The sequence below is a fragment of the Chaetura pelagica genome, unplaced genomic scaffold (assembly GCF_000747805.2).
Source record: "Chaetura pelagica isolate M959 unplaced genomic scaffold, ChaPel_1.0 scaffold46, whole genome shotgun sequence".
NCBI lineage: Eukaryota > Metazoa > Chordata > Aves > Apodiformes > Apodidae > Chaetura > Chaetura pelagica.
Genome location: NW_009954102.1, coordinates 5,119,644 through 5,135,772, shown reverse-complemented (window position 1 = coordinate 5,135,772; position 16,129 = coordinate 5,119,644). Strand labels below are relative to the sequence as shown.

Genomic DNA, 16,129 nt, shown 5'->3' with positions numbered 1-16,129 from the left:
ATGTGATACAGTTCTGAACCACACAACCACACACCCCATGAACAGGAGCAGCAGCAGGACCAGTGTCAAGCTGGTGCTGCTGCAAAAATGGGGCAGAGCTGAAGGTGGGACAGGGCTTTAAATGGCCAAGCTCCTGGAAATAGCTGCTGAAGAAACCTGCTTTGCCCACACTAAACTTGTAAGGCAGGGTTTTCCAGAACACCTGGTGAAATAAATTTTTTAGAGAAAAACAAAGTAGTGGGATGTCAATAAAATGAGACACAACAACTGAGAGGGGATTTATGCAAACAGCTTTTGTTACCCCGAGCAGCACACTGGCTTGTCAATCTTGCTAAGCTGCAAGTATTTCCATGTATTACAGACCACGACAGAAGGCCTATTATGTTGTACACTATTATGTTGTATAGGACACACCCCATAGTTTAAAAACATTCTGTGTGCCCATTTCACTTTTTTCTAACTTGTCTCCCCAGCTCTTTGGCAAACACCAGGTAGAAGACCATGCGTGAGCTGCAGTGTCTGACTATAAAAGGGTGCCAAGTACTTTCCTCACAAGCAGGGGCAGTCACAGAGTCTGACCTCTCTTGGCTCAGCCCAAAGAAGCATTTCTAAATTAGCAAACCCTGCATCATGACAAGCAGTAAAAATAAAGGTTCAGCAAAACAGTTTTGTGACTTTTAAATCCAAGGGCCATGAATCTTGGGGGATGTGGGAGGAAAAGTAGGTGGATCATTTTGTGCAGCATTGCCACTATCTCAGGATAAGGTGGAGGTCTTTAAATACTTCACCCTGACAGGGCTTGTCACATCCGAGTTGTTACCATTCCTTGATCAGGAACACATGTGGTTCCGATGAATCCTGCTCACTGGCAGGTTTATGCAAGTCATGTTCAGAAGTTACCTTGGCTAGTGACACTGATTTATTTTCTGATATAAGAAGCTCATGATAAAGGCTTGAAATTTGCAACCACTCAGTAGAAGGACAGCAACACTTCTTTTAAACAAAGTCACGTACCCTGCATTAATAAACATATTAATAACAATAATTCTTTCCCCATGTATAGACTCCTTGTCTGCCCACTTAAGGTAAAATTCTCTCATTGTGAACCATAATCTCAGCCCAGAAACAATTTTCCACCCACCCACTAAACAACTGTGCACCAAGAATGTGCTTCAGTCCAGAGATTCAAGCAGGAAATTTTCTGCCTTCTTTTTTCTTTAGGAGGAACTATCTGGAGATGTTCCTGCACCTGCTGCTCCAGCCTTACCAACTCACATCGTAGCACCTCTGGTGCCTGTGAAGAGGAAGTTATGCTGCAGAACAAGAAAAATTCTGGAATGTGAACTGCATTCACGTGTTCTTTTGGATGTGTTAAGATTCCACTGCTTCATCCTCTGAGGCTACAATTAGTAAACAAGTCCCACCATTTAATATACTCATGATCAACTGAGCTTAGAAGGTACACGATGAGTATTACTGAAAACTGTAATAAAACTTACGTATGACTAAACAAACAGACTAGAAAACTCTTCTAAGAGTTGATTACTGGTTTTTGAAGTATTGAAGAAATACTAAAGGAAGAAGCACGCTCCTACATGTAGTAAGAGAGTAACAGGAGGATGTGGTGGAAGGGCATGTTGAGGATACTCATTCATTCATGGTGCTGCTGGGCAATGTCCTGTTTCGCTTGGATGGCTCCTTGTCATAAAATTCAGGAAACACTTCACATTAGCCTGGCTCTTCTCAGCTGACACCCTCTTGGCACGTATTGTACATTAGTTTCTCAAGGGAAAAAGAAGAGCTAAGATAACTATTGCCCAAGTACCTTCCTCCCCCTTTTCAGCAGAGCTACTTGTCCACAAAGCGCACAGAGGTGTGCAACATCTAAAGCAAATGTGGCAAGCACTGAAGACCGGGGGCCATTCTTATCTCCCTGCCCTCTATAATAAACACAGTGGCTAATCATGCCCCTGTCTGCCTAATACAGCTGTCATAATTTAAATACTTTGTAGTCTACAAATGGGCCAGTCCTACAGTCACAGACTGAATAATATAAAGACTTAAAGTTGTGAAACTCCATTACAGCATGGAGGAATTTTGCAGTTAGTCAACATTTCTTCCTACATTTGTGCAGGGAACAGTCCCAGCCCCGGATTTCACTGCACTTTTTCTGCAAGGCAAACCATTTCTCTGTTCTCCAGCACCCTGGGTGACTGTGTTTCTACCTACAAGCTCCCTCTCAGGCCCAGCCTACTTTGTTTGATATAATTTTCCCAAAGGCTTTAGAAAATTTTGCATCTGAAGAGGAGCTCTGAAGGTGCTACAACAGCAGGTCTTAGGAAGGCACTTCAGATACGGCTCTGCAGTTTAAGTGAATCAGTGTGCAGCAAGCTTTATTTACCTTACTGAAATTGAATTGTTACAACCAAATCCCCTTTTATTCTTTGCAGCAGGGAAGGATTGAGTCCTTAATCTGTTTACAAGGCTTATATAACCAATCAAATCAGGACTGGATAGAGAAAGACAGAAAACTCAACGAGAACTAAAGTACTTCATAATTTTCCACCATTCGTGTTAATTTGAGTAGTTTATTCTCAAGAGTTAAACACTTCTGAGGTCTGGAAAAAAAGAAACAGCTATTCCACAGGGCTGATACAGCCCAGTGGTAAATATAATAGATAAGGACTTGAAAAGCACATTAATTTCTACCCACAGCTTTATCAGAGGCTTGCTGTATTCCCTGGACAAATAATTTCCCTTTTGAATTTCCTTGTGTTTTAAAGAAGAGCAAACAATGCTCTCCCTTTTCCAAAGGGATTTATGAATGAGGGGTGTAGCACTTTGCTCAGATTCAGCTTTCAAAGCTGTTCACAGGGAATTAATGATGGCATTTCTTCATGATTCTATCAACCCTGAGCTTGCATTTGACTCATAAGTGTTTAAAACTCCTACACTCCCAGCCAGGAATCTGAAGAAATGTCGAAAAGAAGATAAAAATTGTTTTGCATAGAACAAGTTTTAGTGGCCCAAGTAAGGATCAGTTAAGAACTGATCCAATATACATTCAACACCTTTTCTTACAGTTACAGGCTCTGGATTTCCCCACCATTCAGATATAGAAGGTCATGACTTTTGAGTTCTAGCCAAAATAGGTAGGACATGACAAACTGGGCTCAACCCATGTTAGATGATAGCCCTCAGCTGTGCTGTGCAGGAGCTCTGCTGACTGACCTTAGCAAAAGCTGTGAACCTGTCTCTGCTATTTCTTTCACTGGAGTGGAGACAGTGCAAATGACAGCAGAGGAAAATTCAAAGCAGAGCATAAATCAAAAGCTATTGATGCAGCTGTAGCTTTTCCAGAGTTGTTGCCAGCTGGTCACTGTGGGACATGGATGTGGGGAGCTAGTCACACAGGCAGGGTGACAGAGCAGCATCTCCTGCTCTCATCAGTGGAGAGAGACACTTCCAGAGAGTGATCTCAAGCCTAAGCCAAGGTCAAGTGTTTCAGGATGACACTGCAGGAAAGATCATTCCTCTCCCTGAATGACAGGTGTCACTGAAGAAGACTTCTCCCCCACAGCTGAAGTTACTCTTTATTACTGCTCCAAATTCCTCCAGAAAAAAGGAGAACAGTTTCAGATGAGAGAAAATTTCACTTTGTTCTGCTTTTAGTCCGTAATTTCAGTGTGTGTAGACAGTGGTCAGATGCAGAGGTACTGCAAACTATGGTTGGATGCTCCCAATGTGGCTGTATGTGTGTAGCAGGGTGATCATCATGTACTCTGACTTTCAAGCAAGAAAGACAAGAAAAGGTTATGGCAGGGTCAGAAAGAACAATGAAAATGGGCAGAATCCACATGAAACTAATTCAGATCACGACTGAAGATAAGCCTGAGCTGTAAAATTCAGATTAATGACTGCCACAAATTTTGGCTGATGCACAATACCTTAGCTCAGATCAGTAAGACTAACCCAGATAGTCTTCTACAATGGAACAACTGCATTGGTAGATAAAGGAAGAGCAACAAATGTCCTGTCTTGACTTCTGCAAGGCCTTTGACACAGATCCACACAACATCCTTGTTGCTAAATTGGAGAGGCATGGATTTGATGGATGGACTATTTGATGGGTAGGGAACTGGCTGAATCCAGATGGCCACCTCCAGAGAGTTGCAGTCAATGTCGTAATGTCCAAATGGGTGTCAGTAACAAGGGATGTTCCTCAAGGGTCCGTACTGGGACCCGTACTGTTCCACATCCAACCCAAACTATTCTAGGATTCTACAATACAGAGTTGGCACTAGCCTATGAATTTCAGTCTCAGACACGCAATCTTCAAAACAAAATTTGTGGAAAAGGCTTTTCCACCAAAATTACAGCTTTCACAACAAGAACATTTACTTCAATTCTTCACACCAAAACCTGAACATTCTGGTCTGGAAGTGATAACATTTCATGGTGAAGCCCCAGGAAATGATCCACTGTGTGACTCATCTTCTGTTTCCTTTTATGTGCTCTAGATATGGCTAGACTTCACCTCCCAAAGTACAAAGCCCTTCTCTCTTCCTGGCAATCCCTGCTTACAGCATAAACAGAAATTCATCCACAGAGGAGAAGGAAAAGATAAGTTCCCATAACTACAATTCCTATATAGTAGTATAGTGTTATTTCCAAACAACCACTTGGGGTTTTTGTGGCTTGGTTTTTTTCCCAGTGCAGGGTAAAGAATTTCAACAGAAACCTGCTACTTTTAACGTTGCAACAGCAGCAACTTCAATGGATTTGGAAGTAGCAAAATAACATTATCACTTTGGTCATTAAAAACTAGACAGAACCCATGCATCAGGGAGTGTACTGTTAGTAGCAATCACAGATTGAAAACTGAACTGATTAAGTGTCAGGTCCTTTTCTCCGTCCAGGAGGAAATCGTCCTCAGTAAACCAAAAGTCTTCAATTTCTCACTGAGAACAGAATAAAATAAGACAATCTTACTAAATCAAGGTCGTCGCCTCATTAAATGTGCACAGGGAAGTGATTTAGAGCAGGAAGAGAGAACTAAGAACCAGTAACTATGCAGGACTAAATGGAAAAGATCTGGAAGGGGAAACCAGACTTGGGGTACCATAAGCAGAGGCTGAGGTGTAAATCAACTGTGCCTCACAACTGCTGCTCTAACACTGAATTTTAGAAGACCCGGGATGCTGGATGGGAGATAAGGGACTGTACTACCCAACTGCATGAATCTCCTGCTGCCTCAGCTACAAAGACCCACTGGTTCAGCCTGATGACACCCTGGCTACAACACTTCAGATGCCTCACGTCGAGTGATGCACGAGTGCAAACTTCTGCAGCCAACACTCTTGTGGAAAAAAAATAATTAAGATTTGCAATGCCCTTGAGTAACTAAAGCTAAATGATACATCTCAACAGAAAGATGTCTCTCAATACCAAGCCCCTCACAGCCCCCTGGCTCTGGTTCAGCCAGACTCAGCAGAGCTGCTGCCAACGCTGAATCCCCGCATCCCGCAGCAACACGCCTCTCCTCCCAGGCTGCTCATCCAATTCCTCACCTGTGCCAACGGACAGGCAGTGCCTGAGCTCCTTGGCAATGGTTCCCTCCCCAGGGGTCTCCCACGCACATCACTGCAGCACCAGGACCAACCCATGGAGCTCTGGAGATCAGCAGCCTGCAGAGATCGCTGGCCACACAGAACCGCTCAGGTGACACAGCTGAACTGGGGCTGCTGTGCTCTCTGCTGCAGGGAGATCTAAGAGTCATAGAATTGTCAGGGTTGGAAGGGACCTTAAAGATCATCTAGTTCAACCCCCCCTGCCATGGGCAGGGCCACCTTCAACTAGATGAGGTTGTTCAGAGCCCCAACCAGCCTGGCCTTGAAAACTTCCAGGGATGGGGCTTCCACCACCTCTCTGGGCAACCTATATCAGTGTCTCACCACCCCCATGGTTAAGAACTTCTTCCTAACATCTCATCTGAATCCACCTACCTCTAGTTTTGATCCATTCCTCCTAGTCCTAAAAGGCCCTCACCAGCTTTCTTGTAGGCCTCCTGAAGATACTGGAAGGCCAGAATAAGGTCTCCTCAGAGCCTTCTCTTCTCCAGGGTTACCGTGTGTTGTCTAATGCAGAAAATATTACCTCTGCCACAAACTCTGCCTGGCTCAGTTGTCTGATTTATGAAGTGCATAAAGCTCTTTATCTAATCAATAGAGAGAGAGGTGTATCCAAAGGCTAACTATTTAGGTAGCCTAAGGTAACTAAGCTCTCCATTTAGACTTCTTAATTAGGTAAATACAGTGATGTCGGTTCTGTTTTGTCAATAAAGGGAGACAAGCCTATCACTGGTGCCAGCTGATAGAGTTTCTCATTAGGCTGATGTAGTAACCATTTGTACATTTTTGGGTTGAGCTGTAATGATTATATTTTCCATAGCAGAATTCTGCTTTCTCATTTAATGACACTGGCTCTGTCTTTAAGCTGGAATAAAAAACTATTCACAGTGCTCCTGTTGGTGGAAACTTGATATATGCCTTTTGAGAGAAACATCCAGGTTTATATAAAGCCATGGAGCGGTTGGAGAGGGTTCAGAGAAGGGCCACAAAGGTGATCAGAGGGATGGGCACCTTTGCTATGAAGACACGTTGAGAGAGCTGGGGCTGTTCAGTCTGGAGAAGAAAAAGCTCTGGGGAGACCTTATAGGAGCCTTCCAGTGCCTGAAGGGGCTACAGAAAAGCTGGGGAGGGACTTTTCACCAGAGAGGGCAGTGATAGGACAAGGGGTAATGGTTTTAAACTGAAAGAGGGGAGATTTAGGTTAGATATCAAGAAGAAATTCTTCACCACGAGGGTAGTAAGGCACTGGAATGGGCTGCCCAGGGAGGTTGTGGATGCCCCCTCCCTGGAGGTTGGATGAGGCTTGTGCAGCCTGGTCTGCTGGGAGGTGTCCCTGCTTATAGTGGGGGGGGGTTGGAACCTGATGATCTTTAAGGTCCCTTCCAACCTTAACCATTCTATGATTCTGTGACTTTACACTAACAAATACCATTTATTGCACAAGGCAGCCCCAGTTTCAACAGTTATTTCAGCAGTTCTTTGATTTGGAGGGCATAAATTTTTAGAAAACAATTTCAGTCTTGTGAGGACATGGAATGATCAAGGATTGATGCAAACGTTTCAGGTCCCAGTCCTTAAATATACATATAAACTGTAAGCAGGCAACAGGACACACTGGGATCATTAAAAATAAGTGCAAAGAAGACCCAGCAAAAATATTTTGCTTTAAAACAGCATTCTTATCTTCTAAAAGATGGCACTGTTTTGGATCAGTTCTCAGCTTTTAAAAACTTGAAGAAAAGAGACTATTAGTTCTCTGGTACTTTACATAATCTGCTTAGTGAACTTTTTTTAGTATCTTGAAATCCACTTCAAGGCTTTTGTGAGGTGGGCATTGAAAGTTTAATTATTTGCCAGCAGTTTCATTTCTGTGTGCAATAGGAAGGGAGCACGGTGCTACAATCCCTCTGTGAAAGGAAATCCTGCAGAGGTTAGTAGGTGCTCCAGAATCAAAGCTAGCAGCCACCAATTAATTCAGCACATTTCATGCTGAAAGAAAAGTCTCTGTCAGGAGAGAAAGTGCCCATGTATGATATCTTGAAGAAATCTCTTTATAATCTTCTTTACTCTGCAAGAAGGAAACTCAATCCTGTCTTTCCTTAAATTAATACAAGACAGTGTTTACAGGCAATCCTGAAGTCTTCCCTTTCTTTGGATGAAACATATTAGCAGCTGTCCAAATAACACCTCAATGCCACAGGGACCACCTTTAAGGGGAGAGACTTAAATTCTTAGTCAAACCATCATTTCCCAGCTGAGGCTGCCAGTAATGTTGTTGGATTATTTCAAGCTCCTTTTCTGTTTCACTTACCCACACTAAACAGCACCTAATACCACAGGTAATTTCAGTGACACTTATGGGGACAGTACACATCAGTGCAGAGGAGGAGCAAGGGGGAAACTTGAGGCTACAGGTTATTGTTGTCTGATTGGAAAGGATCAGCATAATCTGGTCCATTCAATTTAAACTCACTAATTCAGCTGCTGAAGCTGTTATATTTCTTCTTATAAATGTCTGAATGTTTTTTTATTCATCGAATCATTTTTTCCACGTCAGTAGCCCCTTCTTATAGCAAGTCTCACAGTACTTGCACACATTCATTTAATGACAATTTGGTGAGGAACAGCCCCCTTTTCTGTCAAATTTTTAAAAAATGAAAGAGCAAGTAATATTCTTGAAATCAGTCACTGAGCTGGCAGCAAAATGCGTAGGAGAAATCTCTACTTTAACTTTTGCTTCCAGACTCTTATCACTATCAGACTGAAGTTAAAGCTAAAATATTTCCAGACTACTAATATTCCAAGCCACAATAAATAAGCAAAGATAAGAATTCTATTCCTTTTGTCAAGAGAGTTATAGGACTTGCAAATCATTTCTGAAGGGCAGCAAAATACTATGTTCTTTATTGAGCAATAAAACAACTTTTTGCAGTTATGATTCACCAAAGAAAAGGGATGCTGGGAAGCACTTAGCTGCCACCAAGATCTCTGCAGAAGTAAAGGCTTTCATCCTTTGAAACCAGAGTAATTTGAAGAGATTCAGTAAAAAAAACAAAACAAAACACAACAGAAAATTGTCAGGCCCCAGAAGACAGACAGACATCACACTTTCCTGGTATAATACATCTTGGGAAAATGCTTGATAAAACAATTACGTCCTTTCTAGGTAAGCAAGATTTAGCTGGCTAGAATCCAAGTCTCAATTACAATGCATGATGCTACAATACAATTCTTATTAATGATAACTCTAATTGCAGCAATCACTGTCCTCTCCCAAACCCAGCTAGACAGCTTCCTGGAGACAAAGAATGTTGATGAAGTTCCTCACTGAGTTCAGCTGTCCTCTCAGATACACGTGCACAGTTCCTACTGAAGTGGTGCAGATGATTCTCAATTTACACTAGGCCTTTTGAGAGTAGGTCAGGACAAATCTCTGGCTATTACTATGTACACCTAAGACTGAGTTGATTTTGATCCAAGGCAGATCTGTTTTCTTTTTGGCAAAAGTTATTGCAAGGGAACTACATTTAATTTGTATTGTGTTAAACAGAAAATGCTTTTAAAAATGATAAATCAAGCATATTCTATAAATTAGTGTTCATCTGCATCTATGCAGTATGCTTTTGTTATAAAAAATGTAACAAAAACAAAAAAAAGGCTTTCAACTTCATACACACAGCATAACTCTCCACATTACACCCCTGCCAAAGGTAAAGAAACGATATAATTTTGGTAATATATGGGAAAATAAGACTAGATGAGTTTGTCCTCAGATCACTATGAAAAGAACAATTCATCACTTGTTGTGCTTTAAATAAAGGAAATAAAGGGAGCAGTACTCTTTTATTTCAATAGAGAATTTCACTTTAAGAATTAAAAAAAATATATTAAATCAATGTCTCGGTATTCAAATACGGAAGTGGAGAGGGAGGTGTTGATTTCTTCTCCATGGGATCCAGTGACAGGACACATGAAAATGGCTCAAAGCTGCACCAGGGGAGGTTTAGACCACACATTAGGAAGCATTTCTTTACTTAGAAGGTGATCAAATACTGGAGCAGGCTTCCTAGAGAGGGGGTCAATGCCCCAAACCTGCCAGGGGACAGTGCCCTTTGTAACATGTTTAAACTTTTGGTCAGCGCTGAATTGGTCAGGACTAGATGGTCATTGTAGGTCCCTTCCAACAGAAATACTCTATTCTATCCTATCCTATCCTTCCCAGAATACAGGTTTTACCCCAGAGTCTCTGAACAGAGCATTCACAACCTCAGCAAAGGTTTTGTTTAGAGGCGTTTCAAACTGAACTTCACGTTTTGCATCACCTTCATAAATCTTTGAAAATTCTGCAATGCTAATTCCCATTGCCAGAGTAAAAAAATTTAAATTGCAGGAAACAAAACTACAGAAAATGCCTCAATTCTGTTGATAAGCTCTGGGACTAATGATATGGTAAATTTGTTCACCTGTATTACTACCAGTACTACAATATGACCTGAAGTCCCAACCAATATTAGAGCATCACAGCGTTAGGCATGAAGGAGGAGACAGTTCATATCCCAAATTGCCTGTCATCTATCCACACGAGGCAGACGAAGTACAACTATCATTTTGCAGATGGAAAACAGGAGTAAGCAGACTGCCAAAGGCTTGCAGAAGCTTGCTCAATGAAGCCTCTGACAAAAACCCATGACATAAATCACTGAAGCTGGAAATGCGTTTCAGTGCCGACGCACTCACTACCTTATTTATCAATCCCATTAATTTAACATAGTCTCAGAAAATTTCGGAGACACAAAATAAATGCCAGATAATAAGAAGAAATCACTGTATTTGCTATATTTCTTAACACAGATAAAGCATACGGGAATCTGACCACATTCCTCACCCATATACTAAGAACAGGACTTGGTTTATTTAGTATCATGGTTCTCCCATCTAATTGTCTGCAACGATCTGGAGCATCTATTTGTGTACTTAACTCAGGCTGTGCAAAGCTAACAATCAGCAGGTGATTTACAATACCAAAGTTAGGCACTAAGGCATCTTATGAAGGCAGAAAGGGCTGTTAGGTACTTCTGAAGGCTAATCCAAATATCCTGCTTTAATTGTAAAGCAGCCAAGAACTTCTCCACACCTTTAACTAAGAGGTTCTTTCTAAACTGTCCCCTAGTGAGGCTGCACCTCAACTCCTGCTGCCACTGGAACTCAGTCTGTCCATTAATGCACCACAATGCATTTGGGAAGCAGACCACAAAGTCTGCTCCTGAGATTTTGCACCTAGTGCAAGAAAGAGAGAAAGAGGCAAAGCTGCCACATGTAACAGCCTAATAGCTGGAGCTCTGAAAGCAGAAGTGTCAAACACGACCACAGTTCTCCATCCTGAGAAGATTCCAGTTGTCACTTCCCACTTCTCTGGAATATGTAGGGTCATCAGCCTAGAAACTACCCAGCTGAATCCCTGCTTTGGTGATGCACGAATCAAAAGATCCTGGAGGATGAACAGACAGGACTCTTAAAAGTTCTGCCAAATACCTAGGGGACCAGCCTCTCTGGACTTCTGCATGGACTGCCAGGACAACTCATGCAGACAGCTTGCTCCTAGAAACCTTTTTCCTAAAGATGCTTCAGAAGCAAACTACAGGCCTTGTATCCTGTAGTGCCATCAGTCTCCTCAGGTCCATGCTCTCTGCCACGACTCTCCACCACATGATAAATGCACATCTATGAGACTATGAGAGGGAAGGCAAGATGATGAAGCAACACAAAATAGAGCCAACAGCCTAGTCGGAGTCTTCTTAAAATTAGAGTCTCCTTAAAAATTTGTAACTTGCTGTGGCAGAAGTAAACCCCTTCTGGTTTTCTCCTTGCTGGAAACTCTCGAGACATTAATAATTAGTGGACAAGCAATGGTTTCTCTATGCATGCACAAAAAACTAGCCCTTCAGGGAATCATGGAACCAGCCACGTCTGTGATAAGAAGCTGTTTTGTTACAGAGGGGGTGCATTGGTATGAGAGCAGAAGGGTCACTGCAAGAAGTTATGTGGTCTACCAAGCTGCCAAGGTCAGGCACCACCATGTGGGAAAATAATTAGATTTAAAAATAATAATAATAAAAAAATAAAAAAGTACAAAATTAATCCCTGAAAACAGGGTCTAGAATACAACTCCTTCAAACCTCCTGCATGAGTGCCTGAACCAATCACTCACCTTCTTGCCTGCTCCTTTTCTTGCCTACAGCTCTTGCCTTCTTCACTGCTGAATGCCCGGGGCTAAACTGGAGGGAGCAGGAAATTAGTTTCCTCATCCCCAAGAATGTAATGGTTGCAGTCAAGGATGTGGCAAGGATGTGACCCTCCTCTCTTAGAAAATACAACTGAGCACAGGTTTGCCAGGTCTGAAACAACTGTTCAGTTATTATAAAGTAGGCTCCCACAGGCCATGTTTTTGGCTGAAAGTGGCTGTCTCTGTTGTGCTTGATGCTGGATTCAGAGCTGTGCTCAGAGCACTCCAGTGATAATAGTCTTTTTGGATCTCTAAATTTTTCTTGGTGGAGCCCAGTCCATCCCAGTTCCCTCGTTTCCCAGACTGCAAGGCCTCCCTACAGGTATCTGTGTCTAGCTCAAGAGTGATATGTAGGCTGAATATGGAAACAACTCCTTCCCAGTATTTAACAGCTCTGGAAAGCAGGAAAGTGTAGCTTCTTCTGATACCTGTTCTAACCCGGGAGTTGGAGAGGTTGCACAGCACCAGTAACAAGATACATGGAGGAAGAACAGTTGACACTAGAGATTGATTTAATGAGTTTTCATAAAGACTTTTTAATGTCAAAGCCAGCTTATGATAGCCCCATCCAAGGCAGCCTCTACTATTAAGAAAATTATGCAGCATCTTCTTATCTTTCCACATTTACCACTCACTCTCTCTCTGAAGTCATCCAGCAAAATTATGCTTTGTGGGAGCCACCGGCCTCACATTTTTTGACCTATTTCAGTCCTGACATGTAAATTTAACTTAAACTAACGGGGCAGGCGGTGACGACTTTATTTCATTTAAACTTCTCTAAGTTTAGGGGAGAACAGAAATGAATCTTTCAGAATCTTCACAAAAACAGTTTCAGAACATCTATTTGCACATTTAAGTTACAGAGGAATGTCTGTAAGGTCTGAGACTGGCACGGAAGACCCATGTGTTTAACAACTTCTAACTCAAACTAGAAATCCTCTAGAAATACTCTGAATATACAACCATATAGGAGCTTAACCCCAGACTTCATATATCCCAAGCCAATGCACCATATAACCTTCTGAAGAGTGATACTATTGAAACTATACCAAAAAGCTTCTTGAAAATACAAATAAGTTTACTTCCTTAGTTATATTGGCTGGAAAATACTCCCACCATTCTCCAGCTGTAACCTACAGAAGCAAGTACAAAACTGAGAGAAAACAACAGTTACCAGCGAGAACTTTCCAATAATACTGAACGCTAGAGGAAAAAGTCATCTCAAAAATCTAGGCCCAGATCAGTAGCTGTCAACCCTCACATCCTCTACATTCCTTCTAAAGGAAAAGATCACATAAAAGAGCAGCTGTTGATGTGAACATCCCAGCTGGGGACTCAAGACTGCAGAGGTCTTTGCATTTTGACAATTTGCATAACTATATACAAAAGATAATATTATAAACTGATTTAAAGGGCTTTTTCCCTCTGCAAAAAGGTGCAGCATAAAGAATTCCATTAACCAACTTGCTGCTCAAGATTCAAACAAGTCCATAAAGCAGCTGTTAAATAGACCTATTAATGATCTCTTCAATCTGGGATGAATTTACTGCCAATACATAGGCACATGCTTTTAACATCTATACAATCATTCATTAATTATCTCTGTCGAGACAGAGGCTGGAAAAATATGAACACACCATTTTCATTGTTCCATGCCTGATTTCATGAGCACAAATGGCTGAAAGACTGAGGTCCACAGCTTTACCTGCTAACCTCTCACCACTGAACACTACACTTGGCGTGCACATCTAGATGCTGCAGTCTGAACTGCTCAGCTAGATGTGAAATACCCCGAAAGCCCATCCAAATCCATTGGATTAAGAGTGTCAGAACAAAGCAAAAAAATCCAACAAACACATTTGAAATGGCAAATGACTCTTGAACACCAAGCAGTTGGTATTGAGAGACATTCAGAACATGCCTTACCTGTGTAGTGCACCACACACGTCTGACCCTTCTTTGGAAATGTCCGTCCTGTTAAAATGATGAAAAGGTTACCTTTTTAGTTTTGCTGTTTAATCTCTGTGGCAGGTTTATCTTTCAAGGGGAAAATGCAGACTGAGATTTGCATTGCTTTATGAAAACACTAACACGCAAGACAGGAATGAGTACGGTTTAGGGTAGAAGATCCCAGCTTGGTTCCTATCTAGCTGTTAGACCAAATAATATTTCCCTTACATAATTTCCCCTATATATGTGGGCATTTACATTCTGCAAGTGCAAAAGGACTGTCAAAACTTCATGGATTATAACCTTAACATTCTCAGAATGCTTTTGTTATAATTGTTCAGTTTAAGTCTTAATTTGACAGTGTGAAAAAAAATCCATTTGTATTCACATTTCTAATGCCTTCCACTCGAGACAGCTCTAACAAGGGCATCTTTAATTAGCTGAGAAGGGCTTTAAAAAAAAATTATCACATACTGAGGCAGTTTAATTTTGTAGCATCGGGCAACAGTAAAGCAGTGTGATCTTGTAAGAGCCTCCTAAAATTTTCACACTGAAAGGAAAAGAAGGCTTAAATTATTTTCTTGCCACTGGAAAAATGAAATTATAATTTCCATTTTAGCTGTCCTAGGTACTGCCAAAGGCACCAAAAGCTCAGGTAAGACTTTCCAGGCTCAGTGAGGTGCCAATGGCATACTGAAACAGCTAACCTTGATTTCTCAGGTAATGCTGGCCAGGGGAGGGCCCAGGCTCAGAAGAACTTAAAAGTATGAATGAGACCAATTATGAAGGAATGTGCTCGCCAGAAAGCTAGAAACTGGGTATTCAGATAGAAACTGAGCCTCATATCTTAGCTGGGTTTCTGGCCCTGTCAGTCTGGATTCACATCCTAACTTTAGATACCATAACTTTACATGACAGGGAGCACCACAGGATAATGCATCACAGGACACATCAGCTGTGTACTGGGGATTTATGTGCTAACACCAGCACAAGCAGCAATGGCAGGAGGGCAAGTTACTGCGACGAACTGAGATTTCTCACATGAACTTGAGAAGATGGTGCTTCCCAGTGTCACCTGAACAGCCTTGTTCACCACCCTGTATTGGGCTGCAACATCTCAAGCTGTGGCTACACTAGGTGGCCAGCGAGGGCATCACTGGAACTCCAAAGCAGGATTCACACCGTTTTCCAGTCATCTGAAACACAGGCAACTATCCTGTGCCAGTCTCCTGGGCTTCCCTATTGACAGTGGAGAATTATCAGTGCCTTGAGAGAAACCCAGCCTATCCAGAGAGGGGCAAAATGAATTATTCTCTGGACAAACCCAGATGACTGCTTCAGACTAGCCACCCAACCTAAGAAAAGTTATGCAGGATGATTCCTACCCTTGGTAAAACAGGTATTATTCAAATGATGCACTGTTATACAGAGATCTCAGAGGAGGACCAGACCTTACTGACACATACCCTGCTGTGTGGGTATAACACCATCCAAGTCAGTGAAGCTACACAAATTCACATCACAGCTGAATTAAAAGCAGAGGTTCTCAAGACCACTGACTAGCTGTGGTGTAAGACAGTGTTTCAAGTCAGCTGATTTTGATTAGGACTTACAACCAAGACAACTAATCCATATAACCTTATTTGGAATAACATACTGCTTAAAAAGATGCCCTTGATTTAACAGCTAGGAAGCACTATTAGGAGGTGAAGTTCCATCCTTCTTTCTACTCTCAGCCCAGCAACTCTGCTTGCACCCACCTAAGTGTTCTGCTTCTGTACCTGTGCAAACAAGAGCAGAACTGGATCCCCAGAGCTCAGCAGCACAGGGGGGAAAAGCCAATTTAACAGCACAGTCAAAGCAAGAAAACATCCTCAGCCAAAAAAGTTAAGCTGGGATGGACCTGAACAAATTATTTAGGGCTGTGTAGCAGCCAAGGATGAACCTGGCTTATGGTATGGATACATAGAGCTGTAGGGTGGAAATGGTGTCCTCTAAAACAAACAGCAAACAAACAAACAAACACAAAATGACAATAAAAACCTACCAAAAAAACCCAAAACACAAACAACCAAAGCAACAACCCTGAAACCTTATGAAATGCTACTGTAACTCCAGAGAGGAGCAGGAGGACAGGAACCGGCCCTGGAGAGGGCAGCCCGCGCTCAGCAGCGGGTTCGGCACCTCCGGGATGCGGGCACCGGGATGCGGGCACAGGGCTGCGGGGCAGCGGGATGCGGGGCACCGGGATGCGGGGCACGGGGAT

At 42.2% G+C, this 16,129-nt stretch overlaps 1 protein-coding gene across 1 annotated transcript in view; it reads right to left on the bottom strand.

Moving 5' to 3' along the window:
- LOC104392970 (peptidyl-prolyl cis-trans isomerase FKBP1B-like) overlaps positions 1-16,129 on the bottom strand; it is a 42,457-nt gene that overhangs the window by 22,794 nt on the left and 3,534 nt on the right. The window contains exons 2-4 of the mRNA XM_010002415.1: positions 13,840-13,887; positions 12,283-12,307; positions 3,251-3,271 (exon numbers count right to left, since the gene is read on the bottom strand). Coding sequence (XP_010000717.1) covers positions 3,251-3,271; positions 12,283-12,307; positions 13,840-13,887 — 94 coding nt within the window. The remainder of the gene's footprint in view (positions 1-3,250; positions 3,272-12,282; positions 12,308-13,839; positions 13,888-16,129) is intronic.